This window comes from Periplaneta americana, chromosome 13 (genome assembly GCF_040183065.1).
Source record: "Periplaneta americana isolate PAMFEO1 chromosome 13, P.americana_PAMFEO1_priV1, whole genome shotgun sequence".
In the NCBI taxonomy this organism is placed as follows: domain Eukaryota; kingdom Metazoa; phylum Arthropoda; class Insecta; order Blattodea; family Blattidae; genus Periplaneta; species Periplaneta americana.
The window spans coordinates 122,345,318-122,373,090 of NC_091129.1; the positions used below are offsets into that span (position 1 = coordinate 122,345,318).

The following is a 27,773-nucleotide window of genomic DNA, read 5'->3' on the forward strand; positions in this document are numbered from 1 at the left end:
CATAACATTTTAATTGACATGCCGAAAGCGAGAAACTCTCCAAGTTTTTTAATAAGAAAAGCTCGCTCTTAGTTGCCTTGATTTATCGCTAGGTGGCAGTAGTTATCAATAATGGCAAAATGACGTTTACTAAACGTGAGCAATCCTTTTGTATGTTGGAATATGCAAGGACCTCGTCAAAGATTTGAAGCAGACGATTTCGCAGACTTTCTCATCGCGACAAAGCAATTTTTCATCTCTCCAAAAAAGTGAATCGGCACAATGTCATTGAGCATGTGCGAGGTAAATATCTTCTATGTGATTTCGAAAGAGAAGGTGTATGGGCTATTTTTTGTAGTGTCCACCGTCACTGGGATGATTTACTTGGACATGTTACAAAACTGGCTGATGACTCAGCTGAATGAAGACAGCAATGATTACATCTCTCATGAAGATGGATCTCCCTGACACTATCACAACGTGAGAGGGTATCTTAATCAAAATTTTCCACAGAGATGGATCGGACGCACAAGACGAGAAGATGACTGTAATGAAGTGGCCACCACGATCACCGGATTTAACTCCGTGTGACGTCTTGTGGGAATTTGTGAAGAATCTTGTCTATGTGTCTCCGCTCACCGCGGATCTCCAGAAACTTCGCCACCGGATTACAGCTGCCGTTGCTCTGTTCAACCGTGATATGCTGGAGCGTGTATGGGACGAGATGGATCACCGCATGGATGTATGACGTATTAGCAAAGGTGGACACATTGAGCATCTGTGAGCTATGTAGCAAAACTTTGAGAGTTTCCTCTTTATTTTAGTGTAAAATAAAATGTTATCCGTTGTGTAGTTTAGTAGTTATGAATTTTTAAAATGTTTCATGGACTTATGAATAGCCCTGTATTTCACATGCCATGTAATTCTACATATATAGCCTATACAAGAGGGCATTATTGTAAGGAGAAAGGCTTCATAAAAATTACGTAATAAATACAAAACTTAAAATTAAATTAAAATCAAATGGGAAACCCTGTAAAATTGTAAATTAGGCCTACTACATAAAAACGAAATTATACATATAACTTACTTAGCGATCATGTTTGCAGGCGTTACAATACCAAATAACTACATAATCTTAGTGCTTCAAATGAAAGATTTCTTCTTCTCTATGCTTTTATCTAGAAAAACTTCATTCAACCTCTAAGAAGTAACTGATACAAAATCTGGAATACTTATCACATATATCTGCATCGTCATACTATTCGGTAGCAATGTTCCCGCTGTAACATGACCTTCGAAACTCCCAGTTGCATGTATTGTTTCATCTGGCGAAACCCATAGTTCCTTATCTCCAATAACGTTCCTTCTGTGATGTTGAAATATTTCCATAGCAGGTCGCAAAGTGATTTTAACGCAGTGTTATTGCACAAAGAAGTTTTCTTTCAGTGTATTTTTGTATAAATGTTTTAAAATTACGATTTTTAGACTTTTAATTATACTTGCTATTGTTCGTGGTATTCAAGTTTTTTTCAGCAATGTTTCGTTGGGGCTTTCCTTCTTTATGTAACTGAAAAAGTCGCTCTCTTTCAGTTGACAGTTCTGTCTCTTGTTTTATGATTTTGCTCCTGATGCAAATGTTTACTCAAAGACATTGCAGGTAACCTTGACTCGCTCAGGTAGTGAGATCGTACTATTTAGTTGTAATAAAGCATTGTAAACAAAGTGGACGGATACATTTGCAGGATTCATTTTTCATAATTTTGTATTTATTTATTTTATGTAGACCTAAAAGTTAGAATTTATAAAACAGTTATATTACCGGTTGTTCTGTATGGTTGTGAAACTTGGACTCTCACTTTGAGAGAGAACAAAGATTAAGGGTGTTTGAGAATAAGGTTCTTAGGAAAATATTTGGGGCTAAGAGGGATGAAGTTGCAGGAGAATGGAGAAAGTTACACAACGCAGAGCTGCACGCATTGTATACTTCACCTGACATAATTAGGAACATAAAATCCAGACGTTTGAGATGGGCAGGACATGTAGCACGTATGGGCGAATCCAGAAATGCATATAGAGTGTTAGTTGGGAGGCCGGAGGGAAAAAGACCTTTGGGGAGGCCGAGACGTAGATGGGAAGATAATATTAAAATTGATTTGAGGGAGATAGGATATGATGGTAGAGACTGGATTAATCTTACACAGGATAGGGACCAATGGCGGGCTTATGTGAGGGCGGCAATGAACCTACGGGTTCCTTATAAGCCAGTAAGTAAGTAAGACCTACTATTCTCCAAGTCGAATAACTGAAGTTATTCTGTAGCCATATTGTTAAGCACTTGTACTTCGGATGATTTTTTTTTTCTGGGTCATACCTCACGATTTTCATACAAATTTACTAATTTTTCTTTCTGAAGATAGGGTGGACGAATACTACTACAATCAACTGTAACTCGGAAACTGTGGGTTTCCAGACCTATGTACTGTATGTCTATTGGGACTTTTTTTTGTCTTGTTTCATTGTTCTTTAGTCACCCCTGCAGTTTGTGCCTATAATTGTGAAAAACTATATTCATAGATAAGATACACTTGAACCGAGTTGACTTAATTCACAGAATTAAAGGTTATAATTTCGAACTGCAGTCTCTTTTCTTCATAACAGTAGAATAGGACACATTGCTCGTTGCTCGTTACACATCATCAGGCTTCGAGACTTTGGACCCGATACAATAAGTTTACTGTGCATGCACTATAGGTTGTTGACTCGCTCCAGGTAGATAGAGATGTGTTGAGGTAACAACGTTGCTATTTAGAGTAGAGTACGGTAGTATGGGGAAACACACATGTGTAGATTCTGAAAGTAAATATACATTACACAATGATAATGTCAAAATAATGTGAAAAGCATTTAGTCTATTCTCCTGTCTTTTATAAGCATTTGTGTTTAATTATACACAGTGTTAATGGTGGAAATAATCATGTAGAATTTTTTTTTTTCATTTATCCTATTGGTCGTCTTTAGGAAGTGCAGTTACAGTACCGAATTGCAATGTACCTGCTACAAGATACATTCTCAGTGTCTCAAACGTAAATCTTTTTCGGTTATCTGCCAAAGTTTGTACTGTAGAAAGCTGCGCTCTACAGTACGTCGCATGACGTGATAGGGGCGAAACGAGAAAACCTAACATCATTGCAGTCTCTAAGAGACAGTCCTTTATTCTCGGTTGACTATATGTCTACTAATTTGCTGTTTATGGTACACAATGCTCCATATCCGTTATTTTTACATAAAATTGATTTCCACTTCTGTTTTACACGTTCAGTAACCGGTGTACTTGGTGTCTCATTAATTCTCTGCATCATTTTCTAAATTAATTTGAGGGCTTCCGGCATCTCTTGCTCTGACTTTTCTAACCATGTAATACTTTCAGACACAGTTTGTATGAAAACCAAATTATTCCTCAGAACCTTCAAATCCAGAGCGTTTTCCTTTGCGTATTTGTTGTCATTCATTCTACAGTACCCCCACCCACTGTACGCTTTACCACTATACTCAGTACGCCGTTATGCGGATTTCCCACTCTACTGCTCTATCGGGTCCGAAGTCTCGAAGCCTGCACATCATCAACAGAAGTTGAGTAATTGATTGAAATTACTGTTGTAACCCAGTTTTATTGCTTTGGGCTTTCCATGTCCACATTGTAGAAGAAGATTGCGTTTTATTTCTTCATTTCATGAAAGTATCACAGTCTAGTATATAGTCACGAAGCTCAATACGTAGTAAATATGCATCCATAGATAGTTGCTAACCTCTAAGATCGCTACTATCGCCTCATTACAGACATTAGTACCTGCACAGTCTATTGTTCCTACTACCCTCATAAACTCAAGCTTCGTGACTGTATATACTATACTTGTTTTTTTGAAAGATGGGACATGACAGTTAAGCGGCCGAGCTTGGAATTACAGTGCTATGTTGCCAGTATGGACTATCATGTTGCCAGCTGATGGAAGGTAGCAATTGACGTTAAGATGGCTGACGTTAAAACATTCATTGACAACTGACGCGAAGGTAAGAAAACAATACAAAAATCGACAGAATCAAACACGAAACGTACCAATGCTAACATTGTGTGCACAATAAATGGGGCCAAGAGAGCTATTAAGCACTCGCCACGTTGGAACGGTAAGTTTGGCAACTCAACCGTTGTTACCATAGCAACAGGCCTACCACGCTATGTGGCATTCAGTTGTTTTTCCGATCGCAACGCCCCTGTCATGTCCCATCTTTCAAAAAAACAAGTATAGACTTTGAAAGTATCATGAAAAGTGGTGACTCAGCAATTTCGTTTATGAGTTAAGTGTTCGGTAGCTAGTCATGCTGCCAACTTGACATGTTACGTTATGATTTTTCTCTTCTGTATCTCGAACACAAAAATCTATTTGCTTTTCTAATAATTAATTATCACTATGACTTCACTTAAATTTAAACATGTTCTCATCTCACTGATGGGCTGCCGAACAGATAAGCAGAAGCTTCTTAACACTAAACATTTAGCAAACATTATACATACAATATTAATTACAGCAATCTCAGACGTAGGTCTAGAGGAGAGTTGGCAACCCTGAAAGCAACATTGTTTGCAACTATCTGCTTCCAGGTTGTAGCAGCTGGCACAGGTCTTCGTATCTGACCTCTCTGCAGGTCATAAGAACAAATTTACAGACATAAAATTTCCTACTGACATTATCAGGTTATCAGGCTGTATGAGAGTGTGTTTATGAGATGGCCGCTATCTTATCGCAGCGATACCAAGTCGACACGCTAATTATGGCTATAACCTGTCGCTAATGTTTCCTGTTCATTGATACAGCTTCAGAGATCGAGAGATAACAGCTGCGAAAATTGAATCTTTCTCCATCGTGTCACTTGATAACTTTTTTTACAATGTGTAATTTATTTATATACAATAGAAGTGATTTAATACAGTTATATGAACACTTTTTAATGATTGAATAAAATTAATAAAATCGGTTAAAAACCAGACATGTTTCGGAGGAATGCTCCTCCGAAACATGTCTGGTTTTTAATCGATTTTATTAATTTTATTCAATCATTAAAAAGTGTTCATATAACTGTATTAAATCACTTCTATTGTATATAACTATCCCACTCATGAACACTGTTGTATCTGACCTAACTTATATAATTTATAATGTATTTATTTGGTTGCAGTGCGTTACAATGTTGAATGACGGCATTGACCTCCGGTCATATAGCTATCACTCATTTATCAACATACAATTTATATATACATAGGTAGACCTTCTTATATTATATAGCTACACACATACGTTTTAAAATTTATTTTACAAATCTTCGAACTTATTTATTTCCCTATTTCGTTTTTCTCTAACTTTTCAGAAGTAAGTATGTTCCTAAGAATTTTATTATATGTTCATTTGTAATTCTTGATATTATGGCTAAAACAATTGAGGGGTTGGGTGCAAGAAAGGCACTTCTCTTAAATGCAAGTTTTGAGAAAATTGGTGTTGAAAATTCAAACCGTAATGATGTTACCTATGCACGCATTTACATTTTGGTTACTCCTGACGTCTATAATCACAGTATTGAACTACAACTTGGTGATCATATGCATAACAGATCAGAGAACACAATAAAGCGTTTTACTCAAAAAGGGCGCATCCTCTAAAATGCCCTTCTTGCACCCAGCCCCTCAATTGCATTACTAAAATTTAGCCATTACCTTTCCATAAAACTGCGTTCACTCCAATCTTTCCTGACACATGTTAACAATATATGCTTCATAGTCTCTATTTCGCCACATAATATGCATCCGTCATCTTCTGTATTACCCCTAAAACAGTGGCGTATACTGGTTTAAGGGTCTGGGCTACCACTGACCCTATTATTACACAAAATATATTTTAAAAACCCTATAATAAAATTCCTTACCTATTTATATGTGAATTCCAGACGTCTTGATTGGGACGAAAATACTTTGATGACTTCGTCATTGAAATTACAGTTGGGCCGCTTGCGAAGTTTCTGTAGAAACGACTTTTCAATTGACATCAGTGCCAAGCCGGATAAACGTTCTTGTGTATGAGTTGATCTACAGTAGGATTTTATTCTCTTCAACGCAGAAAATGTTCTTTCTACCGATGCTGACGTAGCTGGTATTGTCACAATTAATGTTGCCAATTTAAGGACTTCAGGAATAACTTGGTTCAGCTGGTTTTCATATATGGCAGATATTTCATGGATAGGTTTGTTCGAAAAATCAAAGACTTCTGCTGAATATATTACACTTAATTCATTTTTCAAACGTACTTGATCAAAGTGACTGTTATGGGACTGAAATAATATATTTAGTGCCTCATTCGGGAAGTTTTCTCTATAAGCAGAAAATTTTTTAGAATCTAGAAGATGTGTGAACTGAAGCTTTCCATAATCAGAAAATCTGTCAGTAATTTCCATGTGCATACGATCTAGTATGCTGTAGTACAGCTGCCTGTATTTCAATTCATCATCTCCTTTTCTTCGCTTTAATGGTGGTTCCATTGTATTGTCTGAAGAATTTTTATTTTCCATATTACTCCATATGGACGGAAACCCACTACGTCTGAACTCGGATATAGTATGTTTTAACTTTGATACCTCTTGCAAGCAGTATGCTATGTCTAGACTTTTTGTCTGAAGAATATTGTAGAGCACATCTGTATGTGCGAACACTCTAGCATAGACTTCAAGAAGAAATATGTTCTGAAACTGTGTGAAAAAATACAAATATCCTTGAGCCTGCACAATTACATCATCATCATCCCAGTTTTCTTCAGAGTCATTACAAATGATATTTTCAAAGAAAGCAGTCAGTTGTTCTCTGTATTACTTTACTGTATTTACAAGCCGAGATGTAAAATTCCATCTAGTTGGTGCTACTTTTGGGAGTTTCTTTTTCATAAATTCCTTGAGTTTTTCTGATCTTTTAGGAGATCATGAGAAAAATGCAGCTAAACCAGACAGTGTTTTGAAAAAAATGCGGCATTCTGGAATGGATAAAGTAGTTTGTTGCAAAACTAAATTGAGAACATGGCTGTAACAATGGACAAATAGTGCTTGAGGATACTTTTCTTGAACTTTTGTTTTTAAGCCATTAATATTTCCCGCCATAACTGAAGCACCATCGTATGTCTGTGCAATTAACTTATTGCCGACATTGTATTCTGCTATAACACCTTCCACATGCTGAAACAAAGCAGCAGCAGTTTTGCCCGAACTGACATTTGTGAATCCTATAAACAGTTCTTGAACATTGGCAGTACTGTCGACGTATCTTAAAACAGTGGACAATTGACTCTGATTAGAGCAGTCACTTGTTTCATCAACAACAATGGCCACAAAAGGTGCTTCTTCTAGTTCAGATTTTATGTTCGTTATCATAACCCCACTTATAGCAAATATTAAGTCATTCTGAATTGCGGGAGAAGTACCACGGAATACTGTTGAACTCTCAAGATGATTGGCCAGTAAATGATCAAATTTACTTAAGGAACTTAAATATTCAACATAATTTCCTCTATTGTCTGATTCCACACTCTCATTATGACCCTGAAAAGCCAATTCTTGTTTTCCTAGAAAGCAGACTGCGTTAATAAGACGCAGTAAAATCTCCCGATTTTTTTTTCACAAGAGCATTGTGTTGGTTGATGTGTAGAACTTTTTGCTTATCTAGCTGTAAATCAATTCTTGTCTTCCCAAAGTTTGCAAAGTTCATGCTACTATAAATATGAGCTTTTGATTTGTCGTGTTTTAGGACTGCCGTTCGAAGGGAGTTCATATTAGAAAACCCTTCTTTTGACCACACATTAGTTTCGCGGCTAAATAACAAACATGGCCAGCAAAATAGTTTAGACAGTTTAGAACTACCACACAACCAATTCCACTTACCATATGATGAAGTGAAATGGCGTGTGTACTCACGCTGTTTTTCTTTTATGTCCATGGACAAATTTAACTCAGGAGTTGGTCTTTCCATTTTCACAATTTCAACTCTCTCGTTGTATGTACGACGGTTAAAAGGCACTTTTAATAAACCTTCTATTACACAGTCTTTTTCAACACAAACCTCTCCAGAAACTTGTTCTGCCATATTTTTCACAATATCACTTAATTGGGAAATTAAAAACTTAATAATTCACAATTAATATAACTCTTAGACATTCGAACAAATCACAAATTTAAAATACTGCACTGCAAGAACACAATCACATTAATGAGCTAGCGTACTAAGCATATTGTTGCTTCACGCCTTCCAAGAAACCGATCACGAGAGCGGCAACTCACCCACCTACAGTGCACGATGGAAATAGGAGGGAGCGGGGGGACGGGGAGTTGTGCGACGTGAGCGGAACGGTCACAGGCTACCCTTCGTAGCAGCGGTTTCTCCAGTGATGCCGCCTTGACAACTTGTTTCTTTCGAGAGCAGAGAGCGCATATAAATCTAACAATTACTTTAATTTTAATTACTGTGGTAAAACTAATAGGGTAATACAAAATTATTACATTATGTTATATTATAAACTTTTTCTTTTGTAATTTCCTTGGGCTTCCGCCGGTAGCCCCGGTAGTCCGCAAAATACGCCCCTGCCCTAAAACCTCTCAATGTCAACACTCCCAATCTAATCCATGCAAAACCAACTCTAGCATTTCTACCACAAATCATTTTATATGGTTCTTGACTCCGTACAGTTTTAACTTTCCTGTAATTTGCAGTGAAGTTTTGTCATACATGTAACTACCATTTATTGGTTCCCTATATCGTTACACCTTTGTCTTATAATATTCAAAACATTATTTTCACTTTCATGATTTTCTCTCCAGAGTTGCCCCAGTCCAATCGTCAAGTTAACTTTTTAAAGTGCTAATCCAATTTATTTTATTGCCATTTTTATCAAATATTTGTAACAAATATTAACAATCTCTTTCTTCCATTTTTTAAATTCTAAACCAAAATTTTACTACTCTTACCATAATTTCTTTCCTATTGCTACACCTCGCGTATAGCATTTATCTTGCACTATATCAGTGCTTTCGTAAATGTGTGTTATACCCTATGTGTTTTAGTCACCTGAGTCTGACTATACCGAGCAATGTTTTGATTCAAGCATAGCAGTGCTCTCTTCCTCCATGGGTTGATATAAACAACACGATTTGTATAACACGCGACGTAGTTAACTTAATAGGTTCGGTGTCCGAACTTCCATCACTAATCACCAGGCAGTGTATACAGTCTCTAAACACTTGGGAGGATGAACTTCACTCGTTACGATTTTAGTTTGAACAATCATTATTAATTACTATTAGGTTTCGTATTCCAGCCACCTAAAGACTGAAGTTAAAAACACATTGGGTTTATAGTACGCCGAACACTGGTGATGCAACGGATAAGGATATAAACAAACAGGTCGTCGCTGCGTGTTCGTGGAGTACAATCAACCCCCGACATTCTGAAGCTATACTAATAAACACAATCATGCTTGAGCCGTGATGTTCATTGTCGTCGTGATTTTTGCAGTGAATGATTTTATATTGCAAGAAATTCTTTCAATAGCACATGACGTTATTGGTGCATGATGTAGTACAAGATATTCCCATTGTGTGATATTTTTTCGTGTTTCATTAGGATATTGCATATGTCGCCCATCACTGAAAACCACTAATTTTCGATATACGTCTACTTTTCTAGAAACTCCCTGAAATGTTGATTATTTAATATATTAATTATTGGGATGTTGGCACTGAACATCATGGTACGCTACACAAATCCATGCTAAACGTCGAGTTAATCTTCATACTTTTCAGATTGTGATGGTACTGGTTCTTTTGGATTACGTTCAACACACTTTCTGCGCCTTTTGGTATTGCAGTGTCTGTCAGTGCACTGTTTTTGTCACTTTTAAGTTTATTTTACACAATTTATATGTAATGTTGTCTATATTGATAGTGAAAATATTAGTTCAAATATCCTCAACTATGCCCTGCAATATTACACGCTTGAGCGTCTTACCTAAGGCATTTTGCCTCTGCAATGAACCTTCAATCAGCCACAAAGATGTAGTTATTTAAATAATACGACTAGTAAGAGCAGTGATAGATAAAACTACTCACTATGACGCGTTCAGAAGAGGGCAGAGGATGCGTAACTATTTTGTATACGAACGTACCTGTACCTGCGCTGTGACGTCACATATACTTCGAAACAGGCAACCTCATTCCAGCTTATAGGTAGCTGGAATACGGAGCCTAAATAGGGTAGTAAGAATAAAGCTTAAGTACGTTCTCAAGATATTTACACTTATGAGTATGAGCACTTCCTGTGATTATATACTCGTAACCACTAGAACATACTCATATTCGTAAGAATAAAGACATTCTACCTAACGCGAATATATACTCATCTCTACAGCCTTCTTGGTCGTTTGAAAGTTAGTATATACTCATGTTACCTATCCTCTTTGATCACATTGCACTGTGATGCTCAGTTTTTTTATAGACTCACATGCTGTCCGCATGCTGTAGTGGTTTGTGTTTTGCTTTTTGATAAAAAATAAATAAATAACTAAAACAACTAAATAAATAAATAAATAAATAAAATAAATAAGTAAATAAATAAATAATTACATAAATTAAATAATAAAATGAATAAATAGATTAATTAAATTAATTAATTACATAAATAAATAAACATGAAAGAGAGGGTGAATCAGATAAGTGACTTTAATAAAACAGGAAACAAAAAAATAGTACTGGGAAATCGTCATTACGGGATGTTGGATAGAGATACAATCCATTTCTAGAATTCCATTTATGCTAATTCTATTTTTTATTATGGAGAGTTATATAATTTAAAGTTACAAGTAATTGCATTTTGCAATTCAAATTTTACAAACTAAACTGTAATTGTTAATTATATTTAACAATACAATCTAACCTTATAATTTGATAGTCATTCATATTTTTATAGGTTATGTTTTTATGAATAACAAATACGTGTTTAACCTTTTTCACGTTCACTTTTGTGAAGTGTTAAAGGCTTCTGAAGTTCACGTCTTTTTCTATATTTTTCCATGAGGCACTACATCGTTCATAAATTCTGCCATTTGTTTTTATTTAACTTTAAACTGAACACAACTCAACAAATATTCAGAATTTTGAGCCTGCTACAAACCGTACTCAGAATAACATGAGAACGAACTTATAAATATGAGAATATACTAGCTTTTATTCTTATCAAGATGAGTATATATTCTGTACAAGATGGACGCTTGAGTATATTCTACTATGCTTCCATGTTATGAGTATGTAATAAAAAATGAGTAGGAACTCCAATGTTTATTCTTACTAACAAGAGTATTTACTAAAAAAAAAGTCCAGTATATACTATATACTCATGTTTATTCTTACCACATCGTATAGAAGTCGCGAAATGCAGAAAATGCGTATCATGTATTTATTCAACGACGCTTTTAACAGTAGAGGTTATTCAGCGTAGAGACTAGTGACCGCAATTCTCGAGCTCTTACTATGGCTGCCCGTTCATGTAAAGAAAACAGTATTTGTTTACTTCACTATCAGCGGTGGACCTGGTGGTTCAAAAGTAAGGAATATTGTAATAAAATAGCTCATGCGTCTCTGAGTCAATCTGATGAAGGGAGCGTGTCTGTTTACATATTTAGTACAAGAACTGACCACGAGTCTCACTTTGAATTTATCCTTAATATCCTAAGTAAAGCAGGAAATCTCTATCTGACCAGCCAATAAAATGAAAGAATGTTCTAGAGAAGGAAATAATAAACCATACAAAGGAACTTTTCATTATTGTTTTCTTTTAAATATTTCGTCGAATATTCACACTCTGTATCTTGGCAGGCTCATGAAATTAGTAAATAAACGTATGTACTTCTAGTCAGCTTGTAAAATGTTGGTTACTAATATAGTGTTTAATACTGCATCCATAAGCTCAACGAAAACATGGGCTCCATTTCACACGTCTCTGTACTTAAAGCAGCGGTGACCAAAGCGAGTGTCGTGATTACATCGTGTAATCACAGACATTCGTACTGGTAAGGGGAGTTTCCTATACATTGCTCTCTGTCTCGCTCACGTACTGAAGGTAAGCAGTGTCGGCACCTTGTCGCTCTACAAACCCTCCGTCTCTACGAGCAGGAACAGAAGGTTTCGTACAGAATGGGAAGAGGAATTTATTCGCTGTTCTGTCGGAGAAAATGTAATATGTTGCTTTACTCAACGGTTCAATTAGTAGTAGTATATAGAAGCGACATTACAGGGCATTACGCTGAATACACAGGCATAACAGGTATTATTATTATTTATCAGCAAGTGTTACTTTCATTGGACAAATTATTTCAGCCACCTTGATCATTACACTTTTAAACTCTCCTTCGTTAAGACTTAAAAAAAGAGAATAAAATGGAGATATAGCGTAGTCTAGTAATTATTTTATCCTTCAAGGGAAGATGTAGACCTATATATTCAGGCAAGTATATAAGAATTATGGTAACACTTGCTGATAAATAATAATAATAATAATAATAATAATAATAATAATAATAATAATAATAATACCTGTTATGCCTGTGTATTCAGCGTAATCACAGACATTCGTACTGGTAAGGGGAGCTGTTTCGTTCGCCACTAGATAGCTGGCTTCCTTACATTTTATTTATGTCATCTTTCTCTTCATGACGATGATCTATGGCTGATTTCAGTTCTTGGAGTTAAACAGCTAGTTTCATTAGCACGTAATATTCAATCAGATGTAAGGAAGCCAGCTATCTAGTGGCGAACGAAACAGCTCGTTCTCTTAAGTCTTAACGAAGGAGAGTTTTTTAAAAGTGTAATGATCAAGGTGGCTGAAATAATTTGTCCAATGAAAGTTGTTAATTAATTTGGAAAAACTGCGCTTTCTCGACTAAATATCCAGAAGAGAATTCAAGAGATTTCTGATTGCGTTCATGAAGAATATTTTAAAAAAGCAAGAAAATTTGTATGTATTTTTTATTGGCTCTTGATGCCAGTACTAACATTACTGATACAGCAAAGCTTGCGATTTTTATTAGCGGGTTGATGAACTCAATGTTAGTGCACGAACCACCACTGGTTGTAGTTTTCATGCCAAGGACTTCTCCCTCGCCTCTTTACTTCATAAACTGTCTCTCGCGTGTAATCACTGCCATTCGAGTTTTGGTCACCGCTAACTTATCGGAAGCTATTTTTCTTCCCCCTCCTCTACTGAAGTGTAACATTACGTATATTCGACTTACGCTAACAGAATAATGAAAGGATTTTATGGAAAGGAAATCAGACGTCTGTTGCTATAGAACTGCTTGCGCCATATCCGATCAAATAGCAATTTAACGAGTCCATTTCTATTTATACATAAAGGCAGATTACTCGAGTTTATTATAATCCACGTTATTCACTATTCAGTTATGCTTTGACATGGACGCGAAACAGACATATGCACGATACATACCTAACTGTAGGAAGCGTAGAAGAAAGTGAAAATTATTAAATTAAAAAAAGAGTGGCAATAGGTTATACACGGGGGCAAAAACATACACTACTAAGGCCCATTTTTACGATCGCCAGTTCTAAATTTACGGTTAATTTTACTGAGACTTTACTAACAGTTTGTTTTTACAATATTCGGTTAGAAGTCATTCCTCGGTAAAATATCTCCTAACTGGAACTTATCTTTACCGTTCCATATCTTCAAGCAAAGTCCTAACTGGATGATATTTTGAGGTTATGTTCTGATGGACTGAACAAAATAGCGAAAAGAAATCTTGTAGTTTCTTTGAAAGCGTTACCGGTACTCATGATGTACAGTTCGAGATACACGTAAAAAGACCTAAAATAATAGTAACAACAACAAATTATTACTTAAGTTTGGATAATCAAGAGATTTTTTTCTATTAATAGTTTACCAAATTCAATAAACAATTCTTAAGTGGTCTTCCTAGTGTCACATCTTCAAATCTTTCGCATACCTCATTCCATGCTTTAGACCTATTATTTTGCTCCCACATTACAGTGTCCATTTCCTTATTTTCAATAATGTCCCGTTTCTCATCATTAAAAATTCTCAGTAATATATATTTTTTCGTTAAAATGAAATTCCCATGTCTTTTTGATGTCGGTCATATTAATTTATATGGATTTATATCAACAGCCACGGGAAAAAATGAAAATAAATGACTATAATAAACATCTGACAAATGTACCAATTCCTATAAATTTCGCACCAATATATTATGTTAGTCGGGAGTAAACTTTAAATAGAAAATTAAAAAAACGAAGTAACTTTTACTGCAACTTTACTCTGACCTTAAAATTAACTGGAGGCTAATTTTACTCCTACATAAACTGAACATTGTAAGAATGGTCCTAAAGGTAAAACAAAAACCAGTAACAAAAAGTAATAAAGAACTAGCAAATTGTATTTCTTTATCCTATTTCCTGTATAGACGTTACTGTCCGACCGAGTGGTTATGTCGCAAGGTCATCGAAACGAGGAAAATCACGTCACTTATTTAACGCCACTCTTTCTTTAAATTATTTTTAAAAGTTGTATAAAATTACGTAGAACTTTAATTCCGTAGAGCAAATATTTTCAGAAAAAGTCTAACAGCTCTCAGTAACTAGCCTTTACAGAGGGGCCAACAGAAACTGGTGGGGATAACCGGCATGCGACGTAACTCGGACGGACAGTAGGAATTTCCTGAAATTCCCTGTCATTTCTTTACGGAGGTGGCTATAAGGCGAAGGACGTCTGGTTGATTTCTACTTCATTTATCATTCAGAAGTTCCAGATCATCCAAAGTATGCAGCAGATTGTAGTATCGTTGACTTGCGTACAGATGGCATCATTTTGAGGAGGTTGCGAAATGCTCAGAGGGACGAAGAGGCGTTGAACGCGGACTTCATCGAAACAGCATTCGGCTGAATCGATAGACGACACCAAATATTTACTACATTTTCATGAAGTGTTCATATCGATGAAGTATTCAGATCGATCTGAATACACTTACAGTATTGAAATCTCCATGAAAACGGGGATTCGATTCGACCTGAGTCGTCCACACCTGTGGAGTAACGGTTAGCGCGTCTAGCCGCGAAACCAGGTGGCCCGGGTTCGATTCCCGGTCGGGGCAAGTTCCCTAGTTGAGGTTTTTTCCGGAGTTTTCCCTCAACCCAATATGAGCAAATGCTGGGTAACTTTCGGTGTTGGACCCGGGACTCATTTCACCGACATTATCACCTTCATCTCATTCAGACGCTAAATAACCTGAGATGTTGATAAAGCGTCGTAAAATAACCTACTAAAATAAGAAAAATCGACCTGAGTCTCAAGGTCGATATGCCTAAAAAGTGGGATCGGATCGTATTCAGTTCGAATTGAGTTCCGTGAAAACGAGTATCGTATTCAATTCGATCTCAATACGCTAAGCGCGTGATCGATGGTCATTTGATGTGTCAGCTGTTTTACCAACAGCGAGAGAAATATGTATGTTGAATAAGAGTGTTTTCCTAAAAGTCAGTATTACTATTATTCATTAACAGCCAGAATATTAAGTCTTCATGCGTCTCATTTAGAAAACGCAACATTGTTTAGTCTATAGCAGTGGTGGGCAAAATGAACGCAACCCACAAGACAGGATTTAAATGGCAACTACATACTGTGGGAGGGGTTGCACTCTACAGTGCAGTAACGGATTTACAGACAGTTGCGCTACTACACTCCTACCTACCATATGTAATTAGAATAGTCCATTCACTTGATATTTAATTAATAATTTTCAAAGCAATTTCTTCGAAATTTGGATTTATATCTCTGCATGCTATTCAGTTGCGCAAGGAGATGAGCATCGCTTAAGGGGGATCTGTGGCTGGACTTTATAAATTTCATTTTAGAAAACAGCTGTTCGCACTGGTAGGTTGATGAATACATACCGTCATTTCCCGTAACTATGGTCCTGGAATACAACTATGGTTCACGATACAACCATTCAAATATCATTGTAGAAGTAACAAACCATTCGTAGATAGCTGCAGTGACTTGAATTCAAACTACAGTAGAACAATAATATAGATAAACGAGGTACTACGTTATGGAGTACAAAATTTGAATAGTTGTATCGTGGACAATAGTTATGTTCCAGGACCATAGTTATGGGAAATGACGGTACTCATTTTTGAAGCAAACTGTCTAAGCAGTGGATATGTAGTACTGGACATCTTTAAAAAAAATTTTAGCCCCCAGTAGACCTTCATATTCTGCTTTCAAGAAGCCATCATTCTGCAAATCCAGTACCTCAAACTGCAATTCTGGGATAACATTTTCAATTTAAACATGAAAAGGAGTGGAAAAAATATTGAAATCTTTCTCCATCCTTCGAAAATCACTGAATCTGTGTTCTTTGAACTCGTATAACAGGTGATTATTTTAAGAATGTACATATTTAAGTTCGCGTTCTGAATATTTGTAACTAATCCTAAACATGAGAAATGAAAGAACCGTCTTTCTTGTAAGTGTGATATCCTCTCTATTCATATGATTCTACGAAAGATATTGTATCACTAATAAAGCTCCGAAGTACAGCAATCCAGTATAATCCGCCACGTACACGCGCAGTATTTTCATGGAGTGGGGGAAGGGGAAGGTAGGGGATAAGTTTGATGCTTCGCTGAGGTCTTACGTCACTGCGGCATTGCCGCAGGAATGCCCACCATTGGTCTATAGCTACTGCCTACAGAGTGACCAACACGCTAATATGTCGATAACATGTTAACCAACATAACCACTTTCGAAACTTCAGCTTCCGCACTCAGATCGTTTTCAATACGTATTGAAAATTGCACAAAACAGGGATCGTATTCAGTACGGAAAATGTAATCAGATCGATTTGAATACCGGTACTCCATGAAAACGTAGTCGGTGAACATCTATACTTGCAGAAACACGGTCGTGGACGAGAAATGAGAGACAAATTTTGTATGGGGCCCTCTTATCAAGGGCAAGGTCTTTTACAAGGTATAAATGGACCTGAAGTTTTACTACTTTCCCAGAGAAAGCCATGCTAAAGTTTCATTGCTTCGGTCGGATCTCGGATCCAAATGTTAAGCATGTTCTTAGGCTAGAAGCCGTGGCGAAAATTCGATCGTGCGCCGAGCCACTGTGTAACCTGCAACGTGCATAGCACCTATGGAGGGAGGCGGACACCCAAAGAGGAAGTGAAGCAACTGTCTGACTTATTAACGGATTTTCATTTTCTTTACGTCAAGCATTTAAATATAATTTTATACAGTATACGGCTACAAACTAATGTTTAATACGTGTAACGAAGAAAGAAATGAACAAGAAAACATAGGCCACATTGTCACAACCTATTAATTGTCTTCAGAATTTCTCTGCGACAGAGTTTCAAAATAAGGAATTATGTCACTTACTGCCAGTCGTAGTTGATCACGAAGATATTTGTCTGTCAGTCGTGATCTAAATTTGGTTTTTACTATTTTCATTTTTGAAAATAATTTTTCACAAATGTGAGTTGTAGCGAACATGGCTTCAACAGAGCAAGCGAAGAACGAAGCTTCGGATATTTATTTTTTGGCAAAGATTTGAAAAGTTCAACATTTGTCAAGTCCTTACATCTAGCTTTCCTTTAAGATCACATTTTAAATCTGTGACTTTAAATTGAAGATCTAACCGCATTATTCGTACATGTGCTGAAAAAGACTAAGTACAGAGGAGATGATGATGGTGATGATGATGATGATGATGATGATGATGATGATGATGATGATGATGATAACATTTAACCTTTTAATGTTTCATCAGTAACATGTACTACAATGCCGTTTAATATTATACAACTGTTTTCCTCGTAATACTTGTGAACAAATCATACATTTAATATTCTCCTCATAATAATAATAATAATAATAATAATAATAATAATAATAATAATAATAATAATAATGATTTATTTTAGCTGGCAGAGTTAAGGCCGTAAGGCCTTCTCTTCCACTCAACCAGCAAAAAGTGTATATACATATGCATGAACTTACAAAGAATTCAACAGTTTGATTTAGGTGAGAGTTACATATATACAAGAGTTATTTATGAATTAATCAACAAAATACTATGCACTATTAATTAAACACTGAAATAAAATGTGTAGCAGAATTAAACTAAAATACATAGAATGTTAATATATTTCAAATGATATTAGATAATAGAAAGAGATTATTATGAGACAATTTTGAGAATGCAGCACAATCAGGATGATGTCTAAAGAAAAAAGCAACAGTGTAGTCAGTAATATTTTAAATCAGTATGATTGGAGTGAAATGCTAATAAGTTTATCTTTTAAGCTGTTCTTAAAGGTGTTAAGCTGTTCTTAAAGGTGTTTTAAGCTGTTCTTAAATGGCAACAGAAAAATGCGTCCTCCCATCCTACTTGAAACTTTCGTTTTTGTAGAGGTGCATGGTTTCTAGAGAGACATTGCGACGATACGCCACTCGCAGGTCAGAGACAAATACAAATGGAACGGAGTTTGACTCCAGTGAGTGAGAGGGTGGGGGTTGTGGGAGGTAGGAAGCGCATAGCTATCATTGCGAGCCACAATGTGCTCGTGAGTCACATTTTCGCCACGGCTGGGCTAGACCATCGAGTGCGACACGAATATACAAGTCAAAAGTAAATCGTGTATTTCTGTTAACCGAAGGGGTTCAAAACTCTCGCTATATTTTACGTTGTGCGGAGTTTTTAGTTTTTAAAACAATACGAGCTATAGCACGATGCAAAATAATCTTAGTCTGTTCTTACTAAACAAGACCTCGCTTTCAGTTGTTGACTGCCGACCTTGGCAAATAATATCTCGTTCTCAATTATTTATTACAATTTTCGTATTATGATTTGAAAAATAAATTCTTCGTACAGTTTTAGAAAGGTTAAGCAGAACAAAGAAATAAATTTTGTAAAAGGAAAACAAACTTCTTAACTACAAAAATTAAATGCATTAATTTAAAATTAAATTACAACATCTACACAAAAAAACAACCTGTCGTCCTGGTTGCAAAGATCAGTTTGGAAGAAGCATGCCAACAGAATGCACGTACTTTCATACTTCACGGGCCATCATGGCTGTTGCGAAATCGGTTCAGGTGGTACTATGTAAAGTAAATTCTACAGGGACATCATTTTATTTTTACTAACATTTCTAATATTAACCTGTCTATACCTTTGGCTTAAAGGTTGTGAACCGGAAACACCGTTTCATACCTCCTTCCACTGGAGTTCGATGATACTGGCGTAAGATACAAACAAATCACTTTACTAGGTATAGGAGGGATGAAAAGTAGTTCATCCATTTACGTAAAGTAGGAAATATCGCGATTTTGAGTTTGATAATTTTCATTAGGTTTTTCTTTAATCAAAATACAGTAAAATATTAAAAATAAGTGTTTTTACTCTCAAACTGAGCTGTCCGTTCAGACGTATCCATTATGCAGCGCATATTATACTGTCTATAGCACATTAGCGTACAATACAGGGAATGAAGTTTAATTGAAAAGTAATCATAATATGGATATTTAAACACAATTTTGAAAATGATGGCCGTTCATTTCTGTACAGATTTTCTGTTCTTTTTTGCATATTATCGCAATATATACTATTGCACCTAATTCCAATTAGCCTACCAGTTTCGTCTTTCGTACTACTAATTCATGTTGAAATAATTGTGTACCTACTCTATAAAAGAGTACCTAACGTACTGTAAATTCAATCTTCACTTCTGCCCGATCCGAAAAGATAAAATTATTCAGACATGCTATTTATTGTCCGTTCCAGTGGTTTTGTCGAGGGTCGTAGAAAGGAGGGAAATCACGTGACAGTTAATTACTTAACGAGGCCTTTTATTTAAGTTATTTTAAACACTTGTATAATATTACGTCCACGTCCAATTCCTAACAGAAATTAATGTTTTCAGAAAAGAGCTAAGACAGCCCAGTCACAAAGGGAGGGCAGGTGGGGAAACCGGGATGCGACATAGGCAAACGGATGACAGTACCTGTGCGAGAATACGATTTAATATTGAAAGCGAACATATTTATGGAACGTACTGTACTCACTAACTCAGTACTGTTTGTTTTTACTAAGACCGTAAGACGACTTTGACTGTATACGCTTGGTTCTGTGTGGAGAGCGGTTGGAAGTTTACTAGTAGAGGGGGTGGGAGTGAAATACATTCAAAAACTCAGGTACAATAAAAATTGAAGTAAAAATAAAATGATGTCCTTGTATAAACAATTAATATTATTTCTTTCTTTCTTTGTCTCTTCAACCTTCTCTTTTTCTCTAATTTACACAACACTGCGGGTAAGGGAGGTAGATTCTTTCGATCGTACACTAGACATCCACAAATGCAGACATTCCTGGTCATCGGCGTGACGCAGGACCACCGCAGAGACATCACAGGATAATCATAAGCATATACCCAGTCCCGTGGACGGTAGATACAGGGACATCATTTTATTTTTACTTCAACTTTTATTGTACCTGAGGTTTTGAATGTACTTCACTCTCACCCCTTCTACTAACGAAGTTCCAACTGTCCTCCACACAGAGCCAAGACCGCAGTACTGAGTTAGTGATTATAGTACGTTTCAGAAATATGTTCGCGTTTTCCAGTGACGAAAGCTTCCAATACTGAATCATATTTTCGCACAGGTACTGTCGTCCGTTTGCCTACGTCGACCCCGATTTCCCCCACCTGCTTCTGCTCGCTCCACTGTAAAGACCAGTGGCTGGGCTGTCTTAGCTCTTTTCTGAAAACATTAATTTCTGTTAGGAATTAATTGGACGTCTACGTAATATTATGCAACTGTTTAAAATAAATTAAATAAAATGGCCTCGTTAAGTAATTAACTATCACGTGATTCCCCCCCCCCTTTCTACGATCCTACGACATAACCACTTGGACGGACAGTAGATAGCATATCTGAGTAATTTTATCTGTGCGGGTCGGGCAAAAGTGAAGTCTGAATTTACAGTACGTAAGGTACTCTTTTATAGAGTAGGTACAGATTTATTTCAACATGACTTACTAATACGAAGGACGAAACTGGTAATTGGAATTAGTTATAGTAGTCTATAATGCCATAATACGCACAAGAAAACTGAAGCCTGTATCGAAATGAACGGCCACCATTTTCAAAAATGTGTTTAAATATCCATATTATGATTATTTTTCATTTTAACTTCATTCTCTACATCGTACGATAATGTGCTGTAGACAGTATAATATACACTGCATAATGAATACGTTCGCATGGATAACTCAGTTCGTGAGTAAAAACACTTATTGTTAATACTGTACTGTATTTTGATTAAACAAAACCTAATGAAAATTATCACACTCAAAATCGCGATATTTCCTACTTTACGTAAATGGATGAACTACTTTTCTTCCCTCCTATACCTAGTAAAGTGATTTGTTTGTATTTTACGCCAGTATCATCGAACTCCAATCATGGAAGGAGGTAGCAAACGGTGTTTCCGGGTCTCAATCATTAATCCAAAGGTATAGCCAGGTTAATATTAAAAATGTTAGTAAAAACAAAATGATGTTCCTGTACACTCTTAGACAAAAAAAATGACCGGACTCTTGAAGCGTAAATTTGTCAAAGTTCCGTTCGACTGTGCGCCTGATACACAAGACTAAAATCACAGAGTAATAAGGACGAAACCAGCCAGATCCAAGAACATACTCTTATGCCGGTAAACAACGGTTTGAACTGTGTATGTGTCATAGCTCCGTGGTAAAACTCTGACTTCACACGCAGAAAACCCGGGTTCGTATCCGCCTTCGGATAAGTATATATATATTTATTTCGTTTTATTTTTTCTCTAGCTGATAGCTGAAAACGAATGATACATTTATTAACGTGCACAGGAGTTTGGAAATTAAACAAAAACGTTCAGTAATATCGGAGACTTCTTCCTAATTACTCTTGAATTAAAACAGATGCAAGTTCTTGGATCTTCTCCCTTCTCCATAAGGAGTATTGCTCAGTTACTAAAATTAGTATTAGTAGTAGTACTAGTAGTACTAGTAGTACTAGTAGTAGTAGTAGTAGTAGTAGTAGTAGTAGTAGTAGTAGTAGTAGTAGTAGTAATAATAAAGTCTAATAATAATAATATTGCAACAACAAGAATAATAACAATAATATTCATAGTATTACAAACCCGAGAATAATAATATTAATAATAATAATAATAATAATAATAATAATAATAATAATAATAATAAAAATAATAATAATAATAATAATCAAAGTTAATAGTATTGCAAAAACGAGATGAATTATGTTAAAGACAAAACCAATGCGTTACACTCGTAAATAATGCCGTTACATATCTGCTTTGTAATAGCTCTGTGGTAACAGCCTTGCTTCTTGTGTAGGCGATTCAAGGTCGTGTACCCCGTAAGGACGTCAGTTGTTTATTTCTATATTGATGTGTAATTTATTTAGAGACATCTGGAACTTCTGAAAACAAACATAGTTCTGCGCACATGTAACTGCGCATATCAAACGTGAAACAACTATTCTCTCTTGTCAATATCAGGGGTAACATGGCTGACAGAAGACATAGGCCAGATACGTGTAGGCAAGCTCTTCTCTCTCTTGTGAGGGATGCCGGATTTTCCGCTACTGAGGCAGGTAGGCGACTAGGAGTGCACGATTCCACAGCTACATAGAAGATGGGTGAGATTGTCCAGGGAAGGAATTGAACATCGTCAGCCAGCTCGTGCACAGGACGCTGCTTTAGTTGCAGAAGTAGAAGCGAACCCACTTCTTCTATTAGAGTAAATGCCCGTTTCGCTGGATCTTGTCATAAGGCGTCTGCGGGACGTAGGACGTTATCCAAGAGTGGCAGCAATGAAAGGGTGCAACACTGATGACCACAGATTATTCCGCCTTGCATTTGCAGAGGAAAATGTTTTTAGTAGGTTATTTTACGACGCTTTATCAACATCTTAGGTTATTTAGCGTCTGAATGAGATGAAGGTGATAATGCCGGTGAAGTGAGTCCGGGGTCCAACACCGAAAGTTACCCAGCATTTGCTCATATTGGGTTGAGGGAAAACCCCGGAAAAACTTCAACCAGGTAACTTGCCCCGACCGTTAATCGAACCCGGGCCACCTGGTTTCGGGGCTAGACGCGCTAACCGTTACTCCACAGGTGTGGACAGGAAAATGTTAATTTCGATTGGAATAAGGTAATATTTTCAGACGAAGTTACTTTTTCCTCTAACAATTACGGGCGGCAAATAGTCTACCGTTCACGGGGATCCCATACGATCCTACGCATGTGGCAACTCGCTTTCGCAGTGGCCGTGTATCTGTTCAATGTTGGGGCTGGATGTCAAGTGACGGCCTGGGTGTTCTATGGCGGCTCGACGGAAATCTTAATACCCAACACAAGGTCTTATTGGAAAATGTTATGCTTCCCTCTGTACGGATGTTAGTCTATGTATCCTGATTATGATGATGATGATGATGATGATGATGATGATGATGATGATGATGATGATGATGATGATGATATATTTCAACAGGATAATCATCGTGTTCACACATGTGTCGAGGTCATGAGATGGTTTTCAGAGAGGCCATATATCAGACTGATAGAATGGTCTCCCTGTTCACCAGATCTGAATGTTCTAGAAAATGTGTGGTCGGAGGTGAAGAAAACTGTGAACGCGATTATAAATACAATGCCACGTCGGCCGACCACAAAAGATGCACTCTGGAACATTATCGAGGACGCTTGGGATCGTGTATCTTCACGTCGACAGTACCTGAGATGCCTGATCGCATCCATACCAAGTAGGATGCAGGCGGTTATAGATGCGGAGGGATTACATACCCGGTATTGAATTTTTTGTCTATTTTGATTTTTGTTTATTGATCTCCGAGATGTATTTCTTTATTTTGTTTAAAACAAAGAAAAGAATTATGTTTGTTTATTCCTATCCGAGGAGGATTTCTTTTACTTAAGGTTTATTTTTCTTTATTTCTATGCGAGAAGATTTCGTTTAGTCTCTCTAAATACAAGATAGAAGGGAAAGGATTGCTATTATGTATCTAACTTGCCCTTTGTAAATATTCAACTTTCTGTTAAATATTTCACAATACTGGTTATTATCAGTATACCAGAAGTAAAAAATGAGAATGAAAAAAACAAAGTTTAGACTGAGATTCGAACTCGAAACCTTTCGAATACAAGGTCACAATCCTACAGACTACGCTATCCGAGAGAGACAGTGACTCTTTAAGAAGCATGTTATATAATCATCATATAGTGGTGGCAGTGGAGTGTTGGAAACATTTATGACAGAAGATATTCGTTTGCGTGTGTCGTGCTCTGACGAATGCACCCGAAGTCTTCTGAATCGGACATTGAATCTGGAGCCCGGTCATTTTTTTTTGTCTAAGAGTGTACATTTCAGTCATTATCCACGCCGGGAATCGAATCTCGGACCGCTTGCTTGGGAAGAGCGCACGCTATCCACAAAGCCACAACGCAATTAATAGTACGGTAACCAAAATCAAAATTATAGTTAATATTAATCAACATTTATAACAATAATTCCGGATAATTTCATTCACATAGTAACCATTTCAGATGACGTTGCAGTAGCCATACCAAGCGCCCGTGAAAATATTACCCCGATTCCAGAATATGAAGAAGCCTACATTCGGTAGAGTAGAGAAGCAAGATCTGTCCTATGACCTTATGTGCCGTGGCTATATCACGAATGGAGGGGGAAGATCGGTTTTAGTCTGAGATGAACTTCCGTGTCGGTAGATTCGTGTAATAACTATGTTTTCCGATTTGAATATGATTACCGCATTAAAATTCCACGAAAACTGTGATTCAAAAGTATGTGAATTTGAAGGCCGATACACATAAAAAGTGGAATCGGATCGTAGGCCTATTCAAATTTGCATGAAAAAGCGTATCATATTATTCAAAACGATCTCAATACGCTAAGCGCGTGATCGATCGTCATTTGTTTGATGCGTCAGCGGTTCTATCAACAGCGAGCTCAAAAAGCGTGTTATAATACACAACATTTTGTATTTTCCTGAAAATCATCATTACCATTCTTCATTGACAGCCATAATATTAAGTTTTCATGCGTCTTATTAAGAAAACTCAATGTTTATAGGGAAGGCCTATAGAGTGACTAACAGGCTAATGTCGACGACATGTTAACCAACATAACTACTTTCGAAATTTCGGCTTCCGTATTCAGATCGTTTTCAATATTGCATGAAAACGGAGATCGGGGAGGGGGCCGTATTCAGTACAGTAAATGTATTCAAATCGATTTGAATTTTTTTTTTAAATTACCTATGGTTTATTTAACGACGCTCGCAACTGCAGAGGTTATATCAGGGTCGTAAGTTGCCGGAATTTTGTCCTGCAAGAGTTCTTTTACATGCCAGTAAATCTACTGACATGAGCCTGTCGCATTTAAGCACACTTAAATGCCATCAAACAGCCGGGATCGAACCCGCAATCTCGAGCACAGAAGGCCAGTGCTATACCACAGTCTAGTATATACAGTCGCGAAGCTCAATACGTAGTAAATATGCAAACATTAGATAGTTGTTCACCACTAGGATCGCTAATATCGCCTCTTTACAGGCAATGCAAAATAGTACCGTCGCAGTCTATTGTTTCTAGCACCCTAACTCAAGCTTCGTGGCTGTATATAGTAGACTGTGGCTATACTGACTACGCCACCGAGACCGATTGGATTTCAATACTCCTTGAAAACTTAGTGAAACGAACTCTCTTTCTGATAGCTCATACTTTCCCTATCGCACAGCTCACATACCAAGTCTCGCCTCAACTATAAATGTTTTAACCACGAATTGAAACCTAACAGGTCTGTCAGTTTGCAGTACCCGAGAGCCTACACAGAGCAAAGAAACTTTTTTTAGAAATAAAAAATAATAAAATGCACAAATTTAATGTTGAACTAATGAAAATTCTAGCTCACGAGAAGTTCAGGTGATTTTGAAAATGCATATTGTCGAATTTACAGCAAATACCTTAAGCGAGATGAACTTCACTGAGTCACGATAATGTGTACATAAATCGTTTTAGCACAAATATAGACGAAAAATACTCCATTCTTTTTATTAGTTTGGTCCACGACAAAACACTATATTTACTCCATTTGTATCGTATTTTTGGTTCAGGGAAAATACTCTCTTTTACGAAAATGCTACTGTGTTTCACTGAAGTATTTTATTTTATTTTAGTTGGTTATTTAACGGCGCTGTATAAACTACTAAGTTATTTAGCGTCGACGAGACTGGTGATAGCGAGATGATATTTGGCGAGATGAGGCCGAGGATTCGCCATACATTACGGTTGGGGAATACCTCGAGAAAAAGCCCAACCAGGTAATCAGGCCAAGCTCGAATCGAACCGCGCCCAAACGCAACTTCAGACCGGAAGGCAAGCGCCTTAACCGACTGAGCCACGCCGTCACTGAAGTATAGCGCTTTAAATATTACACTTCATCTAAAAACAATCCATTATAAATACGACGTTTTTCACTTCCAAAATCACCTGAACTTCCAGAGCGCTGGATTCGCCAAACCGATTAAAAAAATTACCGTTCCGGTTGAATAGATCAGAAAATATAATTACAATGGGAGAAGCCTGAAAGAATTTTCTAGTCATGAAATGAAACTGTAATAGTTTTTTTTTTTCAGTCTACCTACCAGAAGAATTGTAACATATTATATATTTCAATTAATTCACTTTTAATGTATAGCGAGATAAAATTCTCATTATGAGCCGCAATATAATTGGACTTCAGTGCACACCTACAGAAAACTCTAATTTTAATTTCGACAGAACAAATATCTCTCACCTTGAATCATTTCTTCCAACTTCCGTCTGTCGACTCGGAATCGTTCTTCGTGCAGTTCCATCATGCTTGAGAGTCCTAGAAGTCCCGCGATGTCCCGGAGGTTCTCGTTGCTGCCCCCATAGCTGCTCTCCTGTCCGGAGGCACTAGTTCCTGCCGTTCCTCCATCAGACACTTCCGACAATGTATCGGAACACTTGTTGTTAATAATCGGATCCTCCATGTTGCACGGCAGTTATCTAGACGTGAACCCGGGTACTCTGTCACCGCCACATGGAACCGCCCCTCTCTGAATGCCACTGACGCAACCTCGCCGGTTGGAGTATCTGCACGGACTGATATGTGATAGCACGATACGCGATGTGACTCTGATAATGGCACCACCACCTGCGCAGCACTGCCATCTATACGTGTGTACATGAAACACGCTCAATCTCTCTCGGCCAAAATTCAGTAATTATACAGAATTTACGTAAAGCATCGGTCAAAGTTCGCGGATCACTAATGAGTCCCACAATTCGGCTAGCCATTCTCTTCTATTCTTCCCACTGTCCCTTGTCCTTTCTCGTCTGTACTTCGGACTGTTAGAATTATCTCTCTTGGAGCCAAGCTAGCTTTCAATTGTTTCTTGTTTAGAAAATAAAATACCGGTACCAATCAATTCCATACTAACTATTACTTTGCTACCCACTAATCAATATTTTGCAACCATTCCTCCAA

At 37.0% G+C, this 27,773-nt stretch overlaps 1 protein-coding gene across 1 annotated transcript in view; it reads right to left on the reverse strand.

Annotated features, from left to right (window-relative positions):
• BicC (protein bicaudal C) overlaps positions 1 to 27,388 on the reverse strand; it is a 104,420-nt gene extending 77,032 nt beyond the window's left edge. Inside the window, exon 1 of the mRNA XM_069843982.1 lies at positions 27,057 to 27,388. Coding sequence (XP_069700083.1) covers positions 27,057 to 27,276 — 220 coding nt within the window. The 5' untranslated portion in view covers positions 27,277 to 27,388. The remainder of the gene's footprint in view (positions 1 to 27,056) is intronic.
• Between the last annotated feature and the right edge of the window lie 385 nt (positions 27,389 to 27,773).